This window comes from Coregonus lavaretus, assembly GCF_964263955.1.
Source record: "Coregonus lavaretus genome assembly, chromosome: 8".
In the NCBI taxonomy this organism is placed as follows: Eukaryota; Metazoa; Chordata; class Actinopteri; order Salmoniformes; family Salmonidae; genus Coregonus; species Coregonus lavaretus.
Window position 1 is genome coordinate 14,211,817 of NC_139995.1, and position 14,370 is coordinate 14,226,186.

The 14,370-nt window shown below is 42.3% G+C and overlaps 1 protein-coding gene across 1 annotated transcript; it reads left to right on the forward strand.

Annotated features, from left to right (window-relative positions):
* Nucleotides 1-4,343: 4,343 nt before the first annotated feature.
* LOC311133698 (myb-related protein B-like) lies at nucleotides 4,344-14,278 on the forward strand (the record flags this gene model as incomplete). The annotated part of the gene is made up of 15 exons (XM_084167235.1): nucleotides 4,344-4,363; nucleotides 4,904-5,000; nucleotides 5,104-5,175; nucleotides 5,342-5,434; nucleotides 6,895-7,115; nucleotides 7,342-7,486; nucleotides 7,589-7,642; nucleotides 7,882-8,088; nucleotides 8,288-8,560; nucleotides 11,614-11,786; nucleotides 11,904-12,003; nucleotides 12,109-12,216; nucleotides 12,342-12,458; nucleotides 12,545-12,676; nucleotides 12,776-14,278. The coding sequence occupies 15 exons, from the start codon at nucleotides 4,344-4,346 to the stop codon at nucleotides 12,902-12,904; spliced, it is 1,941 nt and encodes a 646-aa protein (XP_084023361.1). The 3' UTR covers nucleotides 12,905-14,278.
* Nucleotides 14,279-14,370: the final 92 nt, after the last annotated feature.

Genomic DNA, 14,370 nt, shown 5'->3' on the forward strand with positions numbered 1-14,370 from the left:
GTAGCATTGTAAAAAACAAACATGGATACAGACAAAATAAATAGAAGGGCAATAAAATAAATAACATCACACAGAAATTCAAAATGAGGCTTAATCTGTCAAAATCACCTTTTGTTACAGTGTGAGGCTTCACTTTTCAATAAACTGGAGATGCAATTTACTGCCTGTGTGTTCTGACCTGGTGGTGGTAGACTGGATCCTTCTCTATGCTCACACTGACTTGCCTGGCTAGCTCCCGGTTGAGAGCTGCCAGGGCTGCTGGTTTTAGGGGTGGGGTCTGCCTGGGCCTGATCTGGGCCTGATTTGTGCCTCTTTACAAAAAAGTCTGCAATATCTCCCTTCCTTTTCATGGTTACCTGTCCCTATACAAAATAAGACAGCCTGATTAGACCTCAATATTGTTTTAGGCTGAATCTTAAACTATTTGTCCCCATTCTTGTGTTTTAACTTACTTAAAAATCAACTACCAGCTTAGCTACTATGCAATTAAACTAGATCATATAGGTTAGTTAGGGCTAAGTAACTTGGCTAATGTTATAATTTAGGGCTTAGTAACTTGGCTAACGTTATAATTTAGACCTTTACAATAATAAACAAGCTTCATAAACATTGAGATAATCAGTTTCATCAGTCTGGTATGAAATTCTTATGAACTGGGTTGATTAAACACTTACTGAAAACCAACAATGCCCCGGTTTCCCCACATTATCCCAATCTACGTAGCTAGCTTCATAACGTTAGCCGACTCGCACTAACTATTGGCGGCAACATCTCTTCTCCTCTAAATGTGCAGTCACTGGCAATTTGCCAGTAGTTTAAAATAATGATTCATTTGGAAACCACCTTAAAACTTACCTCAGAATGATGTCTTCCATCAACTGGGGTGGCACACCGCCGCTTGTGTCCTTTCTTCATCCGTTGTTTGGTCTGCTGCCGTTATCGTAGTCAAGTGGCACCGGCACCTGAGTTTTTTTTTTTTTTTTTTTCACTGGCACCTGAGGTATTAGCGATATTTTCCTCGGCATGACCCGCCCTACTCTGCCTCTGATTGGCTCATCAGTCCTCATGCCTAAAGTTAACCAATCTAATCAGTGAAAGCAGCGAGTACCAGCCAATTAGAGGCAGAGGAGGGTGGGTCATGGCTTCACTATCCCCGAGGAAGAAAATAGGCAATCTGACTCACAGATATTACTGAATGATGCGCATCAGGGGGGATTTAGAAGTGGGTATACGCAATGCTGACTGAAAAATAAGTAGGTATACGCCGTATACCAGCGTATACCCTGGACTACACCTCTGGGTCTGGGGCTGTTTTTCATGGTTCGGGCTAGGCCCCTTAGTTCCAGTGAAGGGAAAGCTTAACGCTACAGCAAACAATGACATTCTAGACGATTCTGTGCTTCCAACTTTGTGGCAACAGTTTGGGGAAGTCCCTTTCCTGTTCCAGCATGACAATGCCCACGTGCACAAAGCGAGGTCCATACAGAAATGGTTTGTCGAGATTGGTGTGGAAGAACTTGACTGGCCTGCACAGAGCCCTGACCTCAACCCCATCGGACACCTTTGGGATGAATTAGAACTCCAACTGCGAACCAGGCCTAATCGCCCAACATCAGTGTCCGACCTCACTAATGCTGAATGGAAGCAAGTCCCCGCAGCAATGTTCCAACATCTAGTGGAAAGCCTTCCCAGAAGAGTGGAGACTGTTATAGCAGGAAAGGGGGGACCAACTCCATATTAATGCCCATGATTTTGGAATGAGATGTTCGACAAGCAGGTGTCCACATACTTTTGGTCATGTAGTGTATTTGCAACTGCTCGACTAAAAAAATCTTGGTCGACCAACAGCCTATCGACCAAACAATCGACAAGTCGACTAAATGGGGTCAGCCCAAAAGGTAACACTCATCTATTGTTACCATCGGTGCATTTCTCACAAAAAACCTGCCGACCTGCCTTAAAAGCCAATGGGACTGTCGTCAAATGCTTTTAGCTCTTGCTTTTTTACTCAATGTATTGATGAATTTCATCATCTACAATACTTCGTAAACTCAATGTGCAATCAATTGTTATTTGATTGCTTCCTTCCAAAATGTGTATTTGACGCAGTTTAATATTGTCTCAAAACAGGGAAACCTAGGTTTGTCCTCTGCTGGGTGCTCACTTGGATTTATGCCAAGCTTTGACTCAGTGCCAATGCCTAATCACTACTTGATGACTTTATTGTATCACTATGATAACACTATGATGTCCAATGTGTAAGATAAGTGTGAGACATTTAATCTCCTGTATTTGCTCTAGTTTCCCTTACATCTATCATAAACACGGGTAACAACTCAGGGGAGTGTTTTGAGCAGCTTCTTCTGGCAAGAGTCAGCAGAGGAAGCTGGATCTAGTACAGTTTCTGAACCCTCTAGGGAGGAGATCACTGAGGTCAGGGAAGTGCTATCAGTTGGAATCAGACTAATCTCTACTTGCGACCATTGGGGCAATGCTCTACAACGTTGGGTTCATGCCGCAGGAAGGACGTGTTGATGAAGGAATGTCCACGGCTTGTTCCAGGACAACTTCTTCAACTAGCACCACTTTCTCAATTGATGAGACCCAGAAGACTGTCGCTACTATGACCACTTCTGGAAGTGACAGGGGTATTAGCATTATCACTACCCCAGAAACCCCACTGCAGAGTCTGCACCACCAGGAAGGTGGACTGGACAGCCCTTTCTCCTCAGAGAAAAGAGTGGCTGAAAGTAGCAGAAACAGCCCTGCAACTTGGTCAGATGCAGAAGGATTAAGTACTACAGAAAAGGCTGTGTTGGAGCTAAAGGAGAGGATGGTGCTTAGCCGGGAGGATACAGCATCGGCAGAGAGGAGCCTGGAGATCCTCCTCTCCTGTGGCATTCTCCGTCCTCACACTGACAATTTAGTCGACCAACTGCGCAACCTTTTGATGGTGAACAGCACCATCTGTTTCCGGCAGGTTAAAATCTGAATCTGCTCTGATGAAGTCCAAAGTAACAGGGGGAACTCCAAAAGAAGATCTCAAGGGAGGGTTTTCTAGAGATGGCATATGCTCTCACCGAGAGATCTACACTGAATGAAAATATAAATGCAACATGTAAAGTGTTGGTCCCATGTTTCATGAGCTGAAATAAAAGATCCCAGAAATGTTCCATATGCACAAAAAGCTTATTTCTCTCAAATGTTATGCACAAATTAGTTTACGTCCCTGTTAGTGAGCATTGCTTGTATACTCTAAAATATGCAGTTTTGTCACACAACACAATCCCACAGATGTCTCAAGTTTTGAGGGAGTGTGCAATTGGCATGCTGACTGCAGGAATGTCCACCAGAGCTGTTGCCAACATCGTTTTAGAGAATTTGGCAGTACGTCCAACCGGCCTGACAACCGCAGACCATGTGTAACCACTCCAGCCCAGGACCTCCACATCCGGCTTCTTCACCTGAGGAGTATTTCTGTCTGTAATAAAGCTCTTTTGTGGGTAAAAATGTATTCTGATTGGCTGGGCCTGGCTCCCCAGTGGGTAGGCCTGGCTGCCAAGTGGGTGTGCCCCTCCCAGGCCCACCCATGGCTGCACCCCTGCCCAGTCATGTGAAATCCATAGATTATGGCCTAATTTATGTATTTCAATTGACTGATTTCCTTATATGAACTGTAACTCAGTAAAATCTTTGAAATTATTGCATGTTGCATTCATATTTTTGTTCAGTATATAAGGCTCAAATATTAATGTGTCGGGGAGATCTATGCATAGCTAGTTATTTGTCAATTAAGCTATTCTTATAATATTTTTTAACGTTGTCGCAATTACATGGCTACTGTTTAATAGAAGGGAATTCCAGCTTTCCAATGGTGCAGATTTATTTAGGCGCCACAGTGGAGGTGGAAAGCTAACAACGTAGAAGTTAGTAGGGATTTATTTGATTTTGAATTAGATTTTCACGGTAGTACAGAATTGGGAAGATCATGACTGGTCGTACATTCCAGCACAGTAGGTGGCGGCATGCACTTTAAACGTTTGTTTGCGGACCGCCATGCTATTAAAGAAGAAGAAGCAGAATTTTTGGGGGGGGGGGGGGGGGGGAAGGAAAAAAAAGAACCGCGCGAGATAGAAACTTGAGCGCGGACTAACGTTGGTGTTGTCAGCAACCCAGAAGTGGAGTACCCAGCTCGGCGACAAATATAGTTTCATGAACGTGGATTATATACGACAAACACAGATTTGCTCGTGGTATATAGTTTGTGAATGTATGCACGACGTGGGTGTCAAATATATACAATTGTATTTTAGCTAAGGGTTTTGGTGGTAAAACAAAGGGAAATGTCCTGGTGGTTGCGCGGGTAAGTAATCGGATTCTAACCTTGTTATTGTTAAGGTTACAGCAACTGTTGGACAAATATCAATGTCGACTCCACATCCTATATTTTCAATAGAACAGGGATTTATGCAGCATTAATAATTTATGAGATTACTGGATGTCACTGATTATTTTTTGCACGTTTACGTGATTTGAAAGTGTTTTTGTAACGCTACCACGGGTGATGTCAGATGTTTTTAACGTCAGCTAGCCAAACATCATCAAACAATAAATGTATCTAACGAATTTTCTCATACCGGAGTAAACGGAAAGCACCGAAATGTCCGCCACAAACGTTAGTTCCCTGAATCTGTTTGTAGTATATAGCTATTGAGTCAAAATGTAATGTGTGACAATTTAGGCATGCGACCCACCCATGCCAACAACTTTTCAGGGAATAGAATGCATGCATACTAGATGTGCGGGCTGGTCAGTTTCTGTTTCAGAAAGAATGCTCTAGATAATCTCTTTGCATGGGTTTGATCTCTATCACACCCTGTTGACTGGTTGCTTGTCTTTTCAGAGAGGATGGGGAGGAGGCTATGTATCAGGACACAGACTCAGATGTGGCTGAACAGAGAGACTGTGGAAAGGTCAAAGTGAAATGGACACAAGAGGAGGTCAGTTCATGTCCCCCTGATCTATAAATGGTTGGTTATTTGCAACAAGTGGGGATGAGTTGGCTACATTGCTCATCATAAAATGGCTGTCCTTTTTTCTCAGGATGACAATCTGAAAGCATTGGTCCAAAACCTGGGACCAAATGACTGGAAACACATAGCCAGTTTTTTACTGGTGAGTTATATCGACAGATTACAGGATTTATTCTGTAATATCCAGTTGACAATACAAATAATACAACTGAAGCGTTAAAATAGGAAAGACTCCAATTTGCTGTCTGAAGGCATGTGTGGTTTCAATTGCATTAAATCATTAACTGTAAGGTAACCCTTCTGCACAGAATCATTCAGAACAACAGTGCCAGCACCGCTGGTTGAAGGTTCTGGATCCAGATCTGGTTAAAGGGCCCTGGACCAAAGAGGAGGACGAGAAGGTTAGTGGTGTGATGGCGATCATTTTACAATCACAGGGTTCGCACAAGGTGCTTAAAGTTCTTGAATTTGGCACTCTGAAATTCAAGTACTGGAATACCTTGAAAATCAGACATTTTCTCAAGTTGGTACTTGAAAAGTACTTGAATTAAAATAAGAGGAGAACAGAAAATGATCAAATGTGTTTATGAAAAATATTAGAAAAATGTGCTGGTCTTGCAAATTGATTTCCAGGCAGACTACCCAGTTTTATTTCCTCACGTGTTTCGCACTCTGGTTGCCCGGCGAGCTCGCTCATTCCACCCACACTGCCACTCAGCCAGGCAGGTACAGAACTGACTGATTAGGCGCCACCAAACGTCACATCGACAGCTAAAATGTTGGGCAAATGAAGATTCAACCCTGCCTGTTGTGCGTATGGAGAATTTCTGGGATCTTTTATTTCAGCTCATGAAATTTTTTTTACATGTTGTGTTTTATATTTTTGTTCATTATAGTTTACCCACCTTTTTTTTTTTTTACCACTACATCACTAGACCCAATCAACCCACATCGTGTAAGGTGCAAAAAAGCGCCAGACATTGACATTGTGATCATGGCCCTGAAGAGCCACATGAAGGGAGGAAAACAACGCTGCTTCCTGCGCTGGCGCCAGTTCTACATTATATGGCTTTTTCTCTGCAACAACCTCCAGAGCTTTTTTTTACCAATCGCCTCATTCACAGGGCGCCCGCGATATTCTGCTTTATCAAGCGGCAGCCATGCTCCTGCCATTCTGGTGGCCGTTCACATGCCGTTTTCCTCACACAGCCCACCCGCCCTTCTCCCGACTGGCGACACTAAAGATGCCAGTTGGAAGCAGGATGCTTTTTCATAGCTATTAAGTAGTAGATTCCCAAATGCCCAATAAAATTACAATACAGTCATTAAGCTGGAATTGTGTAGTAATGCGAATAGGAAATGTGTGTTCACCAGTAGGCATGTCCCAAAACTGCTCATCACTACTCAAATTACAAAATCATTAGTACTGACTTACCATTCATATATTGAGTAGAACCTGTAAGGTAGTGATGAATAGTAAGTTGATTTTTTTCATGAGGATGTGGCAATATACTGTCATCTGGTGGTGACTAGAAACAATTGCATAATAGGAACTATTACAAATTGATGGTCCTTAAATACATATTAGTACTTGGAAAAAGTACTTGAAAGACCTTGAATTTGACTTGCCACTGTCTGTACGAACCCTGCAATCAGTTCTACTAGACTTCTTCGTAACAGCAAACTTGTTGAGTTTTACCAACCGTCGTCCAGTCAGTTCTCAGAATCATGTTTATTGTCCTACAAGAGGAAAATATACCTTCCACTGGCTGCTTTGACTCCTATCTTGTACTGCAGACATAGAGCCACTCAGCTGAGCCACATTTTCAGACAACCCTCAACCCTGCATTCCTCTCCACAGGTGATACAACTGGTGAAAAGGTATGGCAACAAGCAATGGGCCATAGTGGCTAAGCACCTGAAGGGCCGGCTGGGGAAGCAGTGCAGGGAACGCTGGCACAACCACCTCAACCCGGATGTGAAGAAGTCCTCCTGGACAACAGAGGAAGACCTCGTTATCTACAAGGCCCACTGCATGCTGGGAAACCGCTGGGCTGAGATTGCCAAACTGCTGCCCGGAAGGTAACTGTCTTGACTGGTACTCCAGCTAAGAGAATCCCTCTATCATGTCTGTGCTGAAATATCAGGATCACTCAGAACAGCTTATTGGTCTCCACATATTTTGTGATAAATGCAATTTTTATGGATTGGAGACATTTAGGGACAGCATTTTGTTCCACGTCATTAGTTCACCTTCATACTCTACATCTTGATTACTACAACATTATGTTCAAATTTCCCCTTACAGGACAGATAATGCTGTGAAGAACCGCTGGAACTCAACCATCAAGCGTAGGGTTGAGATGGGCTTCTTTAGTGGGGTGGATCCTACTCTGAAGCATCATCGTGTGGAAGCAGAGGAGGGCATGAACCACCACAGTAAAGATCAGCAGGTAGGTTCTGCTTGAAATCAGTTTGACAACATCTGTGCAATGCTCACCGTAATCCTCAATTGAATGTTGTGCTGTGAAACATGATTTATTATGTCTCTACAGATGGACTATGATGGTTCTATGGAGAGGGATCCAGACCAAGACACCACACTGCTGGTAAGAATTCAAACACTGGATGCCGGCCACCTTCTATGTGGGGAAAAAGCAGATAAACTGTAGTGTTTTTTGTGATAAATATATAGTGCAGTAGATACAGAGCATGTTAAAATATCACCAACCTATAATATTCTTCAAGGTAGAACACATTGTTCTGCTAGCTGTTTGTGTTCATTCAAATTCAGTTCATCTATACTTCTCTCTCATACTGATTTTCAAACTTATGTTGACCCCTACAGGAGAATTCCAGTACATCCACTGTGAGAGGCGGACCAAGGGAAGCAGGCTCCCACAAGGCTCTCTCTCCTCAACAGTCAAAGACCCCCAAAAGTGAGCCAAACACCCCAGGAGGTGAACTGAATACCAATAGCTGGGTGGTGGACAGCTCAGGCTTCCTCTCTCCCAATGGCCCAGGCTTAAAGGAGGTGATGGAAATGGTGGTTGGGGTAAGAGTTCTGGATGGGTTGTAATACCTCAGTCTTCTTAGTTTTACCACGTTCATCTTCTACTTTGCATACATCACCAAAGAGGTTACATTTGAACAGATATGTAAAACAAGAGTAAGAGTGGATTTGGGGCAGACCTAGCTTGGAAACTTATATTACATAAACTCTTCCTTCATTTCTGTTTCTTGCCCTCCACCAGGACCAAGATGGCTGGTGCAACATGTCTGTCTTTGATCTGCCTGAGGAGAGCCAGAGCCCAGAGCGGACCCAGTTCCGTCTGGAGGGCAGCGCCCTGCAGGAGCTGAGCAAGGGCAACCGGGGAGAGCTGATCCCCATCTCCCCTGGAGGAATCACCCCACCCTTCATACTGACCCGGCGCAGCCGCCGTCGCATCGCTCTGTCCCCTGACTCCAACAACTCCAGGACCCCCAAGAGCACCCCGGTCAAGATCCTGCCCTTCTCTCCCTCACAGGTAATGGCTGGACCACCATGAACTAACACACAGTGAGATGACTCGTCAGTGCCTTTGCTTTGTACAGAATGATGTATAAAAAAATTATTAGGGGGTGGATCTGTTTTAATATTGCAAATAGATTGTGGCTTCTATCAATGTAATTGTCTACCTCATTTCCAATCCCCCATATATTTTTGGATAAATATATACAGTACCAGTCAAAAGTTGATACACCTACTCATTCAAGGGTTTTTCTTTATTTTTACTATTTTCTACATTGTAGAATAATAGTGAAGACATCATGTCGTAACCCAAAAAGTGTTAAACAAATCAAAATATATTTTATATTTGAGATTCTTCAAATAGCCACCCTTTGCTTTGATGACAGCTTTGCACACTGTGCATTCTCTCAACCAGCTTCATGAGGTAGTCACCTAGAATGCATTTCAATTAACAGGTGTGCCTTCTTAAAAGTTAATTTCCTTCTTAATGCGTTTGAGCCAATCAGTTGTGTTGTGACAAGGTAGGGGGGTATACAGAAGATAGCCCTATTTGGTAAAATACCAAGTCCACATTATGGCAAGAACAGCTCAAATAAGCAAAGAGAAACGACAGTCCATCATTACTTTAATACATGAAGGTCAGTCAATACGGAACATTTCAAGAACTTTGAAAGTTTCTTCAAGTGCAGTCGCAAAAACCATCAAGCGCTATGATGAAACTGGCTCTCATGAGGACCGCCACAGGAAAGGAAGACCCAGAGTTACCTCTGCTGCAGAGGATAAGTTCATTAGAGTTACCAGCCTCAGAAATTGCAGCCCAAATAAATGCTTCAGAGTTCAAGTAACACACACCTCAACATCAACTGTTCAGAGGATACGGTGAATCAGGCCTTCATGGTCAAATTGCTGGAAAGAAACCACTACTAAAGGACACCAATAAGAAGAAGAGACTTGCTTGGGCCAAGAAACACGAGCAATGGACATTAGACCGGTGGAAATGTGTCCTTTGGTCTGGAGTCCAAATTTGAGATTTTGAGTGAGAGACAGAATAACAACAACAAAATCCAGAAAAATGCATGTCAAAAATGTTATAAATTGATTTGCATTTTAATGAGGGAAATAAGTATTTGACCCCCTCTCAATCAGAAAGATTTCTGGCTCCCAGGTGTCTTTTATACAGGTAACGAGCTGAGATTAGGAGCACACTCTTAAAGGGAGTGCTCCTAATCTCAGTTTGTTACCTGTATAAAAGACACCTGTCCACAGAAGCAATCAATCAATCAGATTCCAAACTCTCCACCATGGCCAAGACCAAAGAGCTCTCCAAGGATGTCAGGGACAAGATTGTAGACCTACACAAGGCTGGAATGGGCTACAAGACCATCACCAAGCAGCTTGGTGAGAAGGTGACAACAGTTGGTGCGATTATTCGCAAATGGAAGAAACACAAAATAACTGTCAATCTCCCTCGGCCTGGGGCTCCATGCAAGATCTCACCTCGTGGAGTTGCAATGATCATGAGAACGGTGAGGAATCAGCCCAGAACTACACGGGAGGATCTTGTCAATGATCTCAAGGCAGCTGGGACCATAGTCACCAAGAAAACAATTGGTAACACACTACGCCGTGAAGGACTGAAATCCTGCAGCGCCCGCAAGGTCCCCCTGCTCAAGAAAGCACATATACAGGGCCGTCTGAAGTTTGCCAATGAACATCTGAATGATTCAGAGGAGAACTGGGTGAAAGTGTTGTGGTCAGATGAGACCAAAATGGAGCTCTTTGGCATCAACTCAACTCGCCGTGTTTGGAGGAGGAGGAATGCTGCCTATGACCCCAAGAACACCATCCACACCGTCAAACATGGAGGTGGAAACATTATGCTTTGGGGGTGTTTTTCTGCTAAGGGGACAGGACAACTTCACCGCATCAAAGGGACAATGGACGGGGCCATGTACTGTCAAATATTGGGTGTGAACCTCCTTCCCTCAGCCAGGGCATTGAAAATGGGTTGTGGATGGGTATTCCAGCATGACAATGACCCAAAACACACGGCCAAGGCAACAAAGGAGTGGCTCAAGAAGAAGCACATTAAGGTCCTGGAGTGGCCTAGCCAGTCTCCAGACCTTAATCCCATAGAAATTCTGTGGAGGGAGCTGAAGGTTTGAGTTGCCAAACGTCAGCCTCGAAACCTTAATGACTTGGAGAAGATCTGCAAAGAGGAGTGGAACAAAATCCCTCTGGAGATGTGTACAAACCTGGTGGCCAACTACAAGAAACGTCTGATCTCTGTGATTGCCAACAAGGGTTTTGCCACCAAGTACTAAGTCATGTTTTGCAGAGGGGTCAAATACTTATTTCCCTCATTAAAATGCAAAACAAATTTATAACCGTTTTGACATGTGTTTTTCTGGATTTTCTTGTTGTTATTCTGTCTCTCACTGTTCAAATAAACTTATAGACTGATCATTTCTTTGTCAGTGGGAAAACGTACAAAATCAGCAGGGGATCAAATACTTTTTTCCCTCACTGTATATTATTATTTCCTTTTATTATTTTCCCCTAACCCTACCACCCCTCTCCTAATTGGAGTAAACTAATGGACAGCAACACTTAGGCTTCTACTTCCAGTTTATACATACTATGTACATTTTACGGACACAGTATATAATAATATAATATGCCATTTAGCAGACGCTTTTATCCAAAGCGACTTACAGTCATGCGTGCATACATTTTTGTGTATGGGTGGTCCCGGGGATCGAACCCACTACCTTGGCGTTAAAATCGCCGTGCTCTACCAGCTGAGCTACAGAGGACCACCATATATGTTACATTAGTTATCTTTTTGTTTGGTTTTTAGTCCCATTCTTCAGCTACCCACAACCCCTCCCATCTATCTCTGAAGACCATCCAGTTTGGATTTCCATTTGCCATATATTACAGAATGATGTTGCCAAAAACACATTCTACCAATTTGTTATATCCTTCACATGAAATACCATATTTGTATTTATATGGGATGATTGCAAGTGGATGTTAGGGGTCACATTACTCTGAATATGTTTCCAGTTCCTCAACATGTGGACCAAACAGGATAACTTTGAACTGGAGAATCCATCCCTCACCTCCACCCCAGTCTGCAGTCAGAAGTCTGCGGGTACCACACCACTACACCGTGACAAGACTCCACTCACACAGAAGGAAAACTCTGTGTTTGCATCCAAGCTTTACCCAAATTCAGGGTATGTAATAAGTCATTATTGACAGACACATTTCTTGTATGTAATAAGTGATTATTAGCATGCGATATGATGACTCTTGTGGCAAAATAGAATGATATTTAGTTTATTTTCATAAAGGTTCATCACACCCAACAACAAGTCAAATCTTTACACCATCCCGCGTACTCCAACTCCATTCAAAAATGCCATGGAGAGGTATGGTCCTTTGCGACCTCTGGTGAGTCCCTCATTCGCTACAAATGTCAACGAAAGCAACTTAATTGTCTGTGTGGATAATCTATTCAATATCCCACTGAAAGCATTTTCTTTCTTCATGTCTAAGCCTCAGACTCCGAACGAGGAGGACTTGAAAGAAGTCCTCTTGAAAGAGACTGGGATTGAGCTGATCGTGACGGATGAGAGTCCACTTGAGCAACGACGCAAGCAGGTGGTGAGTATGACGAAAGATGGCAGGAGGAAGTTTACATCTAAGAAGAACCATAATTTACTTCAACCAATGCTGCTTCTCAGTATTATGAAATGGTCTGAATATGTGGTCCATTCCTTTGGTCCCAGCATCGACCTCCAATGAAGAAAGTGCGTAAATCTCTGGCCTTGGATGTCATGGACTGCAAAGAGACGGTCACTGCCAGGCATCAGTCCATTAAGTTTGAGCCCCAACCCTGTCCTAAGGTACATTCATTAGACATGGATGGAATTCTGATGTTATTTTTGATAGTGTTGTCATTGATTTGTATTTTGTCTTGTCTTTGTTATAGGCTGAGACGTCTCTCAACTCCTCGTCCTTTTGCATGAAGAGGGAATATAAAGAGGAGAATGTTCTGGATCAGGGCTTCTGTTTAAGACCCGGTGAGAGTTGTGCATATTCCAACCCAGTGCCACCAACCCCAGTAAGTATCCGTCTGTCTTGTATCATATTTTATAATATGTATTTCCCTCATTTGTCTGTTTGTATCTGAAGTTATTGATATGCGTTGTTGTGTCCTAAGATGTCCCAGGCATGGGAAGCAGTGGTATGTGGACGGACTAAGGACCAACTTATAATGACAGAGAAAGCAAGATATTACCTCCGCTCACTAAAATCCCACGCTCCCAACCGGGCCCTCATCCTGTCCTGAGCCCTCCCTCACTACCAAGTTCTCACTAATGCCGTGTTCACATGCTATCAGAGTTGGGGAAATTCCTAGTTGTCTGGGAAGTTTCACTTAAACGACCCTCTAAGTTGAATTACAAGTGGGAAACTGAGAAAATGTTGTGATGTTTCACCAGTGCCCATTTACCTTTTCAACCAAAAGATGACAACAAATCAGTTGACAACTACAACCTTATTAATATGGAGAATGTAGCTAGTTTGACTATATTGTCAATGTTAAGCAAGCTAGCTAAGGTTATTATTAGCAACGTAGCTAGCTTATCAAGCTTTGGTTGAATAATTGTCCTGACCAAAAAGTACATGAATGAAGTCGTATTTCCGTCATCACAAGTAAGAAATAGGAAGTTCTGACCAGCACGTGAATGTGGCTTAACGCTCTGCTGTGCAGACATTTTCATTGTGTTAAACATGCTTAACATGTTTAATGTGACTATTCCAAACTTTATTGTGTTGGTATTCTTTCATAGCAAGGTTATATGTTTGTTATATGTTTATAAAAGGTGTTGTAAAAAAATAAAATAATAATGATGTCGTGCTATGTTGAGCAAGCTCAACTGAACTGAAGTAGTGTTTTCTCAGTCCTGGATACTTGTAAATATGGGAAAAAATGTTTATTGTAGGGCAACTGTATAATGTTATTTCAAGTTTTTTGAATGTAAAACTGTTTGAATCTACACACACCATTTCCTAGTAAATTTTACCACAGTCCATCAACAATTGAATAATCCACACTTGCATCACGTTTGTCTTACTCAAAAGTAATGTGAAGGTCTATCTTAATGTTTTCATTTTGATATCTCAAGCCCCCACGGGGGGCCAGTATGAAAAATAATATATGCACTAACTGTAAGTCGCTCTGGATAAGAGCGTCTGCTAAATGACTAAAATGTTAAAAAAATATATACATGTCATTTTGCACTTACATCTCAGTATTGAGTTTTGGTTGTAATTGTCTCATGCATTTGATTACCTGATCAATAATGAATGGAAACAAGTTGACTCACACAAGTGAACAGTTGTTGAGTGGTTGCTGAAATGTTTGTTTCCTATGATCTATTTTTACGTTATGTAGTCTACAAGACACTAAGGTTTATTATAGGCTACTATTTTAAGAATAAGTATTTGATGTGAATATGCATCACTGTAGAATAATCATCATACACTCAGGTTGCCCTATTCCCATGTCCAAAATTGTATAATTTTGATAAGATTATGGTGCTTTGAAATACAGGATTTTTCTGCTGAAAACAGCTAATGCTCTGCATGCAGATAACAAGATGTATGAGTAAATCATCTGTTGACTAATGTAAAAAAATAATAAATGTATGGTGCCATCTTGGAAGTTGCCTTTTATTGACCTAGTAGGTTGGTGAACTATTGATTTTCTGATAAATTATAGATGGGGCCAGATTAGGATTTTGAGAGACTGGT